The 13,024-nt window shown below is 39.3% G+C and overlaps 1 protein-coding gene across 1 annotated transcript in view; it reads right to left on the bottom strand.

Annotated features, from left to right (window-relative positions):
• Positions 1 to 13,024, bottom strand: part of MAP3K15 (mitogen-activated protein kinase kinase kinase 15) — a 1,833,462-nt gene that overhangs the window by 1,525,944 nt on the left and 294,494 nt on the right. Inside the window, exon 2 of the mRNA XM_044072272.1 lies at positions 2,866 to 3,005. Coding sequence (XP_043928207.1) covers positions 2,866 to 3,005 — 140 coding nt within the window. The remainder of the gene's footprint in view (positions 1 to 2,865; positions 3,006 to 13,024) is intronic.

The following is a 13,024-nucleotide window of genomic DNA, read 5'->3' as shown; positions in this document are numbered from 1 at the left end:
TCTTAAGTATATTTGCAGATAAAATTAACTGTATCTGAATTATTTCTATATTCATTAATTAGATACTTCATCTGTAATTTTCACATTTTTCTTTGCGTACTTTTTATGTTTCACTTGCAAACTTCCATTATCTGTTTGTAACCAAAATTCACAACCTCTTGATCCTTTTAAATATGTTTTTTAGAACCCTTTGGGTTATGTTCCAACAAATTCTATGTACTTTCTCTTTGTAAAATGTATTGATGCAACCAGCAAACTGTCTCCTAAAAAATTCTATACTGACCAGTTGTGAGCACCACCTTTGTCCTCGTACACTGGCACTAGAATGCTTATTCTGCATAAAGCCAGTGACACGTATGGCAAAAGAACTGCTGGAAACGTGCCTTTACTTTAATGTTACTGACGCACAGAGGTACGTGTCACATCTGTGCTTATGCACCAATGCGCATGGACTTCAAGTGCTTATACAGTGCACCACAGTTTTAATTTTTTTTAGTAAGCTTCTTTTCATAAAAACTCACAAACCAGAAAAAATAAAACAAGTTTGGAAACTGTGTGACTTAACTACTGCATCGTTATTTACATATCAGTTGCCTCAAGTTGTCTGCATCATCATCACCATCATCAGTCCCCTTTTTCTGCATTGGGGTTGGCGTGCTGCATCAACTGTTGTCATCTCTGTTGAGTCAATGCCACTCTGCTACCATCTTAGACACTCACGCCTGACCATCACAAGTTTTCTCTAACACAGTCCATCATCTCTTTACTGGATGCCCTTGTTTAGTCTTGCCTTCTTCCCGTTCATCCCAAATCTTCAGAAGATTTTTTTTTTTTTTTGCACTCAGCCTGAAACACCTTAATCTGTTCTCTTTGACCTTCCCTGCAATTGGAGCTACTTAGGCTTCTGCTCTGATGTCCTCATTTCTTGTCTGTCCTACAATATTCATCCTAACACTCATTTCAGGCACTTTATATCCATCATATGTAGCTTGCTCAGCTGCTCTGCTTCACAATGCACGTTTCTGTATCACACAGTAGTACAAGTCACACAGTCACACCACTGGTTTATACACCTTAGTTTTCATGCTGTTTGGCTGGGCATCCTGCCTGCTCAATCACTGCTTACAGTTCTCCACCTCCTTGTGTTGCATATAATTACAGTGGCCATCCTTGCTCCAAGTTACACCTTGTTTGGTACTCTGTTGTGTTGTTTGCACATTTTCTCCATAGGTCTACTAGTAATTACCTTTACCTGCTTCTCTGTCACCCCTATCCCTTCCCTCATATTTTACGTTTGTGATAATCATTTAGCAATTCCTTTCCAGCCTAGCTCTAGACACTACGATGGAGCCTATTATTGGCATAAAAATAGTGTCTGTCATGTCCCCGCCTCCAGGCATAAAAGTGGTCTTTGCCATATTCCCCTCTCCAAGCATAAAGTGGTCTCTGTCATATTCTCCCTGCCTTATAATAGTTCCAAAACTATTTTTTCTTTGTTCACCACTGGAGTCAGCAATTATACTCTCTAGTACTCTTCTTCTCCAGTGTGCTGGCTGCTGACACAGTCAACAATTCTGTGGTGGTCAGTCATGGTCCAATTACGTTTTCGTGTATTACTTTCAGACATACTTGAGGGGAAAAATAAACAACATTAAACCTTTTTGCTGATGACAAAAGACAAGAGAAGCAAATGTGAGAAATTTCTATGGTAGAATCTGAGAAGCTACATGGCAGAAAGGTAACAGTTAAGGTTCACTGCAGATAATGTAAAATGACACTTGGGCTATAACAGACCTGGTGCGAAGTATCAGCAGTTTGGGAGTGAAACTGATGGTAATTGTGCAAGAAAATTGTCTGGATGAGTTGATCATGACAGGATAAAACAAGACCAGCATGAGCAGGGTGAGAAGATAGTGGCAAAAGTAAACAGATGAATATGGTATACCATCAGGAACACAAGTAATGCTTCCATTCTACTAAACTCTGGTCATGCCATACCTTGACTGCTGTGTGCAGTTCTGTAAGTAAGATACGGAGAGGTACATCATATTGCCAGAAGGATTGCGGAGGAAACTCACCTAAACAGCTGTGTGGGATTGATGGGTAAAGATATGGTCAAATAGTAAAGAAGATGGAACTCTTCGTACAAGAGATGCAAAAGCAAGGGAAATATGATGTTAGTGCACAAACTTGTACTGGGGAGATATGAAGGGATCACTACAAATGAGAAAAAAGAGGGGAAAGGAAGAGGGCACAAACTCAGGACTATATGGCCCAATTACTTCTTCATGAAGGGGGTCCTAGCACCCTGGGATGGACTATTGGAATGGGTGCTGGAAAAGGAATCCAAAAATGCATTCTAGTATGGCAAGGGACACACACAAAAAGGGTGAGGAGGCAGGTGGCACAAGGGGCTATCTGAATGATGACTGCATTTAAATGGCAGAGTTGGAGTTAACTGTCTCCTTATGATGATATGCTACCATGCCATTCCATTACATAGCAGAAAAGCTTTGAGATAAATCAATGGTGACTGTCAGTGACTGGTCACCTATGGTATAATCTTAGTATTACTGAATTACCAAATATACTAACATCATACAACGCTTCAAATATTTCTACCCTGTTATGCCGTGCAATGCAAATTATAATGATAACTACAATTAATCAATTACAGTGACAAGCTGTGAGTGAACAAAATCCACCAATTTTGAATCATTTCCAGCAAAGTTTGCTTAATAGCATGTGGCCAGACAAATCACACAGCTGCTGAGTGCTCCAGGGCGATACTTGGAAGTGGCACTTATACCCAACAGATTTTTCTGAATCACTAGCCCAAAAATAATTAGTAAACCATAAGCTTACCTTTAGTGACTGTGCTGTATCACTGTCAGTGTCATGGTACAAAATAACATTATTGGCCATGTCAAAGCTTTCTCGCACTCCAAGGTGGTAAAACAGAGATGGCTGTCTGGTAACATCACTCATGTCCACTACAGCAATATCTGTGATAAAGAAGAGAACACACATTACAATCAGGCAGCCTTTCCTGGCTATTAACTGTACAATATGCCATCACATGAAATTATACACTCATTGCAGAAGAAATTAAAAGATGTATTATAAGATAGTAAAACACTTAAAAAAAATCTGTGCACACATGATATGTTTGCTTTCAATTATAATTCATTACCTTAAGCAAATCTGGTAAATATTTACTCTGCAATAACCTTGCTCACACCTTTTCACAGTTCAAATGGCACTTAGCCAAGGAGTAAAGAAAAAGCTCCACCTGTTTTAACAGTCTTGCTGATAGCAAACAGTAGACTGAAACTACAATACAGTCAGATGTACAGTCAGACTGCCCCACTACCAAGAAGTGACATTTTTCACACAGTTTATTAAAACCGGGCCTTAAGTGAAGACTGTGGGACACATGACTTTGTGTGTGTGTGTGTGTGTGTGTGTGTGTGTGTGTGTGTGTGTGTGTGTGTGTGTGTCAGCATACATATATGTATTATGTATGTAAGGTTAACCATTTGAAATGTCACAATCCACACAAACAAGTCCCGAAATGCTGAAACAAAATAGCTGAAAGAATGTACTTACATGTACAAAGTCCAAGATTGCCATTTTTCAAAATATTTCCATTTCTCTTAGGCATAGTGATCTTGGAGTTAATACATATAAGTTTGGGGGATGTAGGGGCTTACCGCCAACATCAGGGGGTGCACAAGGATTGTTCCCCCTGAAAAAGGAAGTTTAAAGAAGAAAAGCAATGTTCGGTATTCACTCTTTTCCTGTATTATCAGTGTTATTTTATGGCATGTCAGCATTCAGCTTGACAAGTGCCAACATTCCAGCAGGAAGAAGTGTGTGTGTGTGTGTGTGTGTGTGTGTGTGTGTGTGTGTGTTCTTCTATCTGTCTCTCTGTGCTTCGTTGTCTGTGGGGGGAGTGAGTTACATCTTTACCTCTGTATACAGAAACAGATTTGGATGAGCACATCTGCTCTCTCCTCTTTTATCAGCTTCCAGCCCACAGACTTCTCCAAAATAATGTTCTTCTTTCAGCTTTTCCCGGTTAGGGGTCGCCACAGCGGAACTCCGGTTCGCTAATGATTGGCAGTAGATTTTTATGGTGCCGAGGTGCCAGCCCGACGCCCAACCTTCAACGAAGGCATGCCCATTCCCACATGTCTTTTGAACGCCACTCAACCACTGGGAGGACATGCAGACTCCAGACAGAAGGCACTCCAGCCGAGAATCGAACAGGAGAACCTCTTGCTGTGAGGCAACAATGCTAGCGCTGCACCACCGTGACTTCTCCAAAATAATAATAATAATAATAATAATAATAATAATAGATCCCAAATGCCAATAACATTACATGTAATTGTTTTTACTATGAGCAAACTATTACAAACATCTGGAAATGGCCTTTACAAACTGTCTGAAGAGTCTAAATGAGTCACATGAAAAGGTCTACTTTTTAGCATAAAAAAGGCTTTTCCTGCTGCAAAACAAAATGTAAACATAGCTTATCTTTCCACTACATGCCACCCCAGTATTACACAAGAAACAAAGTTTAAATTTCTAGAATTGTTGCTCATTAATAGACCACACCACAACTAAAATGAATTTCCTTCTATTCTGAGTAGGAGAATATTCAACTCTCAGCAACAGATCATATTAAGGTGGTTCTCCTCAATACCAGAAGTTGAAACGAATTATTGCCTAATTTTGAGGCACTCTTGCATTTGGTAAACATAGATGTCTGCACAGCTACTGAACTTGGTTTACTTGCAAAGAGAGCACTCCCTGTATACCAGTGTTTTGTACGTTTCATGCCTTCAGACCCAATGATTACTGTGATGCGGTCTCCATATTTGTCAAAGAACATATCGCCTCCAGGCAGATACCTGGGGATCTACAAAATTAAATTACTGAACTACCGATCACTCTTGATAAGATTAACTGTGATCTACTGGCTTGTTACAGAACACACAATTTGTCCCCTGATTCCTCAGTGTACTAAATGATCTCCCTAATAGCAAAACTTCCTTATTTTAGGTGACTTTAGCTACCCTTCAATAAACTGGGACACATGCACTTCCAATGTAGGATATGCCCAAGAATTCCTAGACTTAATAAACAAAAATTACCTTGAGGAGTAGGTAAATACACCTACAAGAGGACACAACATTCTTGACCTCATCCTTACAAATATGTCTGTTTCTTGCACTACTCCTCTGGTATCTCTTTCCCCAGCAAAGTCCGGCTATAAACCTTGTGACCTTCTTTAAACTCCCAAAAGCTCCTATAACAAACCCCATGAATTTGAGTATGATGAATATGCCAACCTCAACCTAACCTGTGACAAAACATTAAAATTCATGTGTGACTGCACCTCTCCTTACCTTAATAAAGCAGAAAGCTTCACTAACAAAGTCTATACCCACTTAGAAAAAAAAGTATAGCACTAGCATTCCCTACCAGAACCATGTGTCATAGGAAATTCAAAAACAAACTACCCTCATGGTCCACTACCATAAATAACCTACACAAGAAAATAAATAAACTACTTAAATTATTTAGTAGACCCAAAACCCCTCTTCTCAATAATAATAGCAAACACATTACAAAAAAACTGAAGAACACTATGAGATCCGCTAAAAGAGCCCTTGAAGTTATGCTGGCCCCTGAAGACCTCTGAACCCAAAGATAAATATAAATCCTTCTTTAGCCAAGTAGCAAAACATACTCTATATTGCTTCTAACATATTCAAAATGACACCTCCAGTCTTCACCCAACAGACGTTGCCAATATCCTTGCAAATAAATTTAGTGCCAACTTCACCATTGAGCCTTTGACATCCCAACCCCATGTGCAAAAGTGGGAAAAAAGGGATTGTGAATGGATGGATGTATTTAATGAAAGTGATAACCAGGACCAAAAATATTTACTCCATAGTTGCTTAATTACTAGTATTAAACATACTTTTGTACACACTCCTTAAACTGCTTAACCTACATTTAGGTACTGGTTCCATCCCTGATGAATGATGCCTCTCCATAAGGTTAACCTGGTTAATTAAACTATTAGTCTTATAAGCATCATCTGCAAAGCTATGAATATAGTATAACTTACCTTGTAAACATCAAGAGTCTTAATAGACGTGACCCGCAAATGTTTGGCTTTATGAAGGGTAGATCCTCTCTATTTAATGTGATAAACTTCTACAAAAGGGTTGCAGAGGCTGTAGATGTTGGCCATACAGTGAGTATGGTATACCTTGACCTGGCCAAGGCCTTTAACACCATTCCCATGTCAGCATCGCACAGAGACTAAATACTTTAAAATTCAACTTAAATGTGGTAAGATGGATAGCAAACTCCCTGCAGGAAAGGATTCATATAGTGATATCTGCAGGTATCTCATCAGAAAGTAGGAAAATGACCAGCAGTGTCCCTCAGGACTTGGTGCCTGGACCTCTCTCTTTTTTTAACAACTTAACAAATCTCCAAGCAGAAAGTCAAAGTCTCTGGATAACAAAGTCTACACACAACTGAAAACTGGTGGTTGTTATGCCACCCTATGAAATTCAAACCCTCCAGTATGAACTTTCCCTAGTAAACTCTCAATGCATTAAAATGGGCTTAAACTAAATGCTAACAAGTGGATTATCATTACTTTTGGTAGGTAACCTCTACACAGACAACACACCACGCAAAGCAAAAATGTACTCAGCCTTCACACTTGGGTTAATATCTCCCCATCACGTGAGAACAGTTGTTAGGAAATCCTTTTATTATTCAGTGTCTTGCATACTTTTGCAGGGAAATCTCAGTCCTGCTTATCTTGTCATTACAGACCTGACTGTCCTTGACCTCCTGTATCTCCACTAGAACCAGGTACTAAGATCTTCAGCAACAGATAAATAAAATCATAACACAGGATAGGTTCATAACCCACAGAATCCCAAACCACGGGAATAAACTTCTCCTGCATGTTTGACTAACTTAATTTATTTATTTTATTTACAATTTAACTGGTTAGGTGAACTGGCCCACAGACAGTTTTCAGTCACAAAGAGGCTATATTTATTTATTTATTTATTTTATTTACAATTTGTTAACTGGTTAGGTGAACTGGCCCACAGACAGTTTTCAGTCACAAAGAGGCTATATTTATTTATTTATTTACTTATTTATTTTATTTTATTTTCTCTTTGTCGACCAGGTTAGTCCCACTAGGCCAGTGCCCACTTTTCAGAGGGAATTTCAGGTGGTATTCATACTGACTGACTGATGTACTATGATATAAATTGAGTTTAACAAGTCAAATAATGATAGAAGCAATCATGATACATGTTATATAGGGTTACAACATAAATGAACAAAAATATTGCAATCATAAATATTAACAGAATTGCAGTGGCAGCACAACATTTCATCAATGATACTGCACATTAACAGAAAACAGATAGTAAAACATGATCAAAATGTAACAGTCTTAAGTTGGATAACCTGCATGACGAAAACATTTGCATTTTGTTTCAGTATGTAAGTGTTTGAGTAGTGACACTTTGAAAGATTGTAAGCTTTGTCTGTTATTTAAATCTTTAGGTAGGTTATTCCAAACACAGGTCCTACAAAACATAGCCTATGTGACTGGATGGATATCTACAAATTTAGTGTGAAACTGACTGGTCTAGGCCTTCTACAGAAAGGAGGTTTGGCCAGAGACATAGTATTGGCAAAGCATGATTGATCATAACATCCTGCAGCGTTGGACTATCTACAAATCTACAAATCATTTCCCTAGCAGGAAGTTCTAACAAACTTAAAGGAATTCTTATAATTTGATATGCCCTTCATACACGTCTGTACCTCCAAGAAAAGCATCTCTTTAATACACCTCCAATAAAATCTGTAGATTTGTCTTGGCAGCTCCTTAACAAACATTATTGCTCTGTAACGCACAAGGCAAACACACTGTTTTCCTTATTTGCTCCTTTGCATTTAAACTACCAATGCTCTGTCTCTACCCCTAATTTCACACATATTGACACTACCTGTTCTGCTCACATATGAATAAACTGCCACTTATAATAAGTCCAAATGATACACTATACTAGAGCAACATGCCTCATCTGTTCTACAACCTAAAAACTGGTGCATGTCAGCTTTGTGGCACAAAGGGACATAGCTCTGACAATGACCCAGATAACCTGTGATCAAGTAGCCAATCTGATTCCTGAGGGCCCACTGAGGTAGGGAGAAAGTGAGTGACTGAAGTTGGCTTGCCCATCTGGGGTAAAGGTGGCAATCTGGTCTACTGCAGTACTGACACCTACTACAGAATGAGGTGCATGTAACCCAGGTGCTTAGCTCTGCCAACCTGCATTCACGTGGTAGTCTTCACAGGGTGTTTGCAACACTGCACATACGCACAGAGGAAGGCACTGCAGGCTCTTATATATCAGTTGCAGAGGGAATTGCTAGGAACCAAAAAAGCACCCTGACCGTTTCCTTTCATTCTCTGAAAAAAAAAAAAAAAAACCCTGCCTTGTCTATATAGACCTTTGCTGAGAATGTGATGCCTTTGATCATCACATTTGCCATAGCTTTCCTTCAAGAAGCAAGAATCCTTTAATTTCTTGGCTGCAATCACTATCTGCAACAATCTCTGAGCCAGAAATATGAAATTTGTTACTGATTCCATATTCCTCATCTATTTTTGTGGAACTTTTTCTCCCTGGGCCTCTGCTGAAAAAGGGTACAAGCTCAGTCAGGCATTCCCGGTCAACAAATGTCAAACAAATAAATAAACACATACATACATACATCTGTGAAGAACTGGCAGGACTACATGTCCTAATTTTATTTATTTATTTATTTTATGTTAGACAGCAAGCTAGTATTTGCATTTTTTCTTTCATCTTCATCAACAGACTTTAGTCATCAGAGTGGTATGATCTGCATATTTGAGGTATTAATATTTCTACCAGCAGTTTTGATTCAAGCATGTGATTTGACTAAGCAAGTATTTTAGCAAACATGAGACAATATACAGCCTTGTCACACTCTTTTCCCAGGTCTTGAACAAGTCCATTATTCCACATTCAGCTCTATGTGTTGCTTCTTGTTCTACATACAGACTTTTCAGGATAAAAATGAAGTGACCTGGCATCCCCATTTCTCTAAGAACTTGCCACAGTTTGCTATGGTCCAGAATATCAAAGGCTTTATTCTAGTCATTAGCAATAAGGATGCAGTCATAAAACATAAAAATGTCTTTAACCAGGAACAAAATGTTAATCCTATTTAAACTCAATGTATTTTCATAAGATGTATAGCATACAAAATGGGGCTGGAAAAAATAATCCTCCGCTAAAGATAAAGCAATGGGTGACACGTTTCCTGCTCTGCAAGAAGGTATAAAAGAACTCCTAAGAGTCAGAAGATACAGTTAGAAATCTCTCATTTCAAAAGGATTGAGGTTAAGATCACATAATAAGCAGAAGCTAACAGTTTCAAATTGTATTACTTGGGGGATACCTGCATCAGAAATGGCACCAAAAACTTTTACCTATTAATAACTGACTTTCTTTGATTCAAATAAGAAAACAAATTCAATTATTTCTACAGTCCTTTTTGAAGTTTCAAGTAGTTTGATCATTTAAGAAGATAGATAGATAAGTGTTCCTGTTCTAATATATTACATTCAACGGGTCAGTTATTTTTAATTGACTGACCTGTTGAATGTAAAATAACTGACCTGTTAATTGTAATGAATGTACTGTATTAAAACAAGAACACTCATCTATTTACCTACTTAACTGAATAAACTGCTTTAAACTTCAGTGAGGCATCTTTATTCCTCCCACAGGGAGGGCATCAGAGAGAGAGTTTCCTAGATCTGCCAGCTACATTGATCTTATATGGACTAATCCTCCGCACTCTGTTTCTTGTTAGTCCTATCATCCTTTTGGTGACAGGAAGGATACCAGACCTGACTCGAGCTTTCTGCATTACCTCAATTTTCACTTTCTTCTGATTTCTCCTATTTGCTGCTGACAATTGTATCTGTACTCAGTTTATCCCATGCACCTTCAGTTTTGCATTCGATTTCCCTAACATTTACTGAAGTTCTTGTACAGATTCTGCTTGTAATTCCACATTGTCTGCATACAGCAGCTTTGTTGTTCAGTTCCCTCCGACTGGTTTGCTAATATAGTACATCACCAATATAGCCAGCAGTAGGCTCGGAGATGAACCATGATGCATACCCACTCCCATTGAAAACCCCTCTGTGAGTCCAAATACAGTTTGTACTTGTGTTATTACATCTTTCTAAATAGCCTGCACTAGTTCTACCAATGTTTCCAGGGCTTCAGACTAATCGCAGAACTGTCCAAATTAGACTTGTTAGGAACTTGTCATATGGCTTTCTTCATGTTTAGCATTCCCATTCGGACTTTTTCTGCATCTCTAGCTTCTTCTCAGTTGTCTGCCTCACTGCAACCATTGAGTCTGTTGTGCTGAATTCTGATCTGAATTGAAGTGTTCATCACCCATCTTACTTTATATTACTCTGCTTATTAATTTATCAGCCCTTTATGCAGTATGACAAGAGTTTGATATCTCTATACTGCCAAAAGCTGTGAATGTCCCTTTTGTTCTTGGATACTGGCACCAGAATGCTAACTCTCCAATCATCTGGGATATGCCTTTCTCTCCGCACTGCTATGAGTACCCCCTAGTGACATTTCCTCCCTTAACTCATCCAACATCTTGATCATATCTATCATGACCTCACCTGAGGCTGCTGCTTTCCCTGACTTCATTTCTCTTAGGACTATACTTATTTCTTCTAGGTGTGCTCTTTTTCTTCTTCATAGTAGGCTGTGCCTGGGGCAGTACAGCTTCTCTGGGGGTTTTCTTCATTAAGCAGATGCTGGCTGTACTCCTTCCATCCACCTTTGATGTTCTATGAAATGGTGAACAGATTGCTGCTGGCATCCCTTATAAAAAACGCTTGACGGCTATCTTCTTTAACTTTGTCTTTCTCTTGAAATCTGATAGAGCTTCTTTGTGTCATCTACCAATCACTTTTCAGAAGCTGGCAGAGTGTCTCTGATGCCTTATTCTCTTAGTCTGTTTGTCAACCAACCAGTAATCCTTCTTGGCCTGGTCCATCTTTTCTATCTGCCACATTTTCCTGCATTCTTACTTTCTTTTTATAACTTCCTGGACTTCTGCATTCCACCAACAGATTTCCTAATGTACCTTATTTCCAGTCCTTGCTCAGCCACATATCAATTCTACAGTCCTCACATATGCTGCTTTGAATCACTGCCATTCTTCTTCAGCTCTACCTGTTTCTTCTTCTTCCTCCTGAGATATTAGAACTCTGAGTATTTCCTTGAAGTAAAAATTTATTTAAGACAACCACCACATATGAGCGCTTTCATCTCATAATGAGACTTCATCAGATCTGATGAAGTCTCATTATGAGATGAAAGTGCTCATATGTGGTGGTTGTCTTAAATAAATTCGAGAGAGAATTATCCTACTTGCAGTTTGGAATCCATTTTTATTTTTACTTAGTTATTTCCTTGAAGTCTTGTGGTTTCATTCCAGTCAACATGGTCTCTGTTGACCTTAGAACCTTCTCTGACCACTGCTTGCAACTGTCTGTGGCCACCAGTGATTTATGCTGTGGGACAACAGTTTCACTGGGGTTGACTTTGCAATTGCTGACTCTACCCTAGTGCTCTTTTCTTACTAGGAGAAAGTCTACCAAAGTTGGATGTTGGCCACTCTTGTATCTGCCTCTATTGTTGAACCATGTGTTGCCCACCCCCAAGCTATTTGCCAGACAGAAGTCAAGAAGGGGTCTCTTTCTTTAGTCCTGTTACTCCACCAATGTGGATCCAGGAAGTACTCATATCCTGATCTGTCTGCCCCATTATGAGCAGTCTAACCCCCATTATCAACATCAAGTCATGTTATTATGTTATATCTAGTAGGTCCTAAAACTGCATTCTTTACCTCATTATCATAACATGGGGCATAGGCTGTGATTATAAGTACTGCCCTATACCCTTACCATGGAGTCGGATTGCCATGAGTCTGTCACTAATTCTGATGACTCAGAGTCTTCTAAAGTCTCTCCCTCAACACAATTCCTACACCATTTCTAGTTTCCCCCAGATGAATAGTAGACTCTGGATCCCAAGCCAAGTGAGTCTGCTGCACTGCCCTCCCATTTCGTCTCCTGGACACACAGGATGTCCAGCCTCTTCTTTGCCATCATGCCATCCATTTCCACACTGTGCCCAGTCAGTGAAACTATACTGAGTGTACTAGATACTGGACAGCCAGTAGCTTACTGACTGAGGGCTGCTGGGCTTTATGGCAGGCATACATTGGCAAACAGAGGCACATATACAGGTCCCTAGCTTAGGTCGGAGTAGACCAAGTCCTCAACTTACTTACCATGGGTAAATACACGTGTTCATTTTTGGCAACATTAGTCAACATGACCAAATCACCTACAGCCAGATTTGATACTGATGAGTGACTAGCCCTGACATGGCACACAGTCTGTGATTCATGTTTTCCTATGTAGAGGATACTGTGCACAACAGTTGATGTCTAACCTGGTTAGTCTATACCACTCATTCCCTGAAAGGCACCACCTAGAGTCTGTGCTGCTGCTCAAAACTCCATTCACCTTTTAGGTGAGTTTGATATAGAAATATTCAATATGTTTTTGGGAGGTGAAAGGAACCCCACAGAGAATCAAGGAGAATATGCAAATTTCACACAGGCATTGGCCAGTGGTCAGGATTGAACCTTGTACCTTCTGCATCGTAGGTGAAAACTTTAATCATTATACCAGCTTTGTACTTAAGAGAGATCTATTTAAAATCTTCTCACCCAGGCCAGCTATATGGCACAGAAGGATAACCCCCTGACTATGTCCTAGACAACTTGAGTTCAAGTAGTGTGTCAG

This window comes from Protopterus annectens, chromosome 5.part0 (genome assembly GCF_019279795.1).
Source record: "Protopterus annectens isolate FY-2018-M chromosome 5.part0, PAN1.0, whole genome shotgun sequence".
Taxonomy (NCBI): domain Eukaryota; kingdom Metazoa; phylum Chordata; order Ceratodontiformes; family Protopteridae; genus Protopterus; species Protopterus annectens.
The sequence above is the reverse complement of the archived record's forward strand: the minus strand, read 5'-3'. Positions and strand labels throughout refer to the sequence as shown.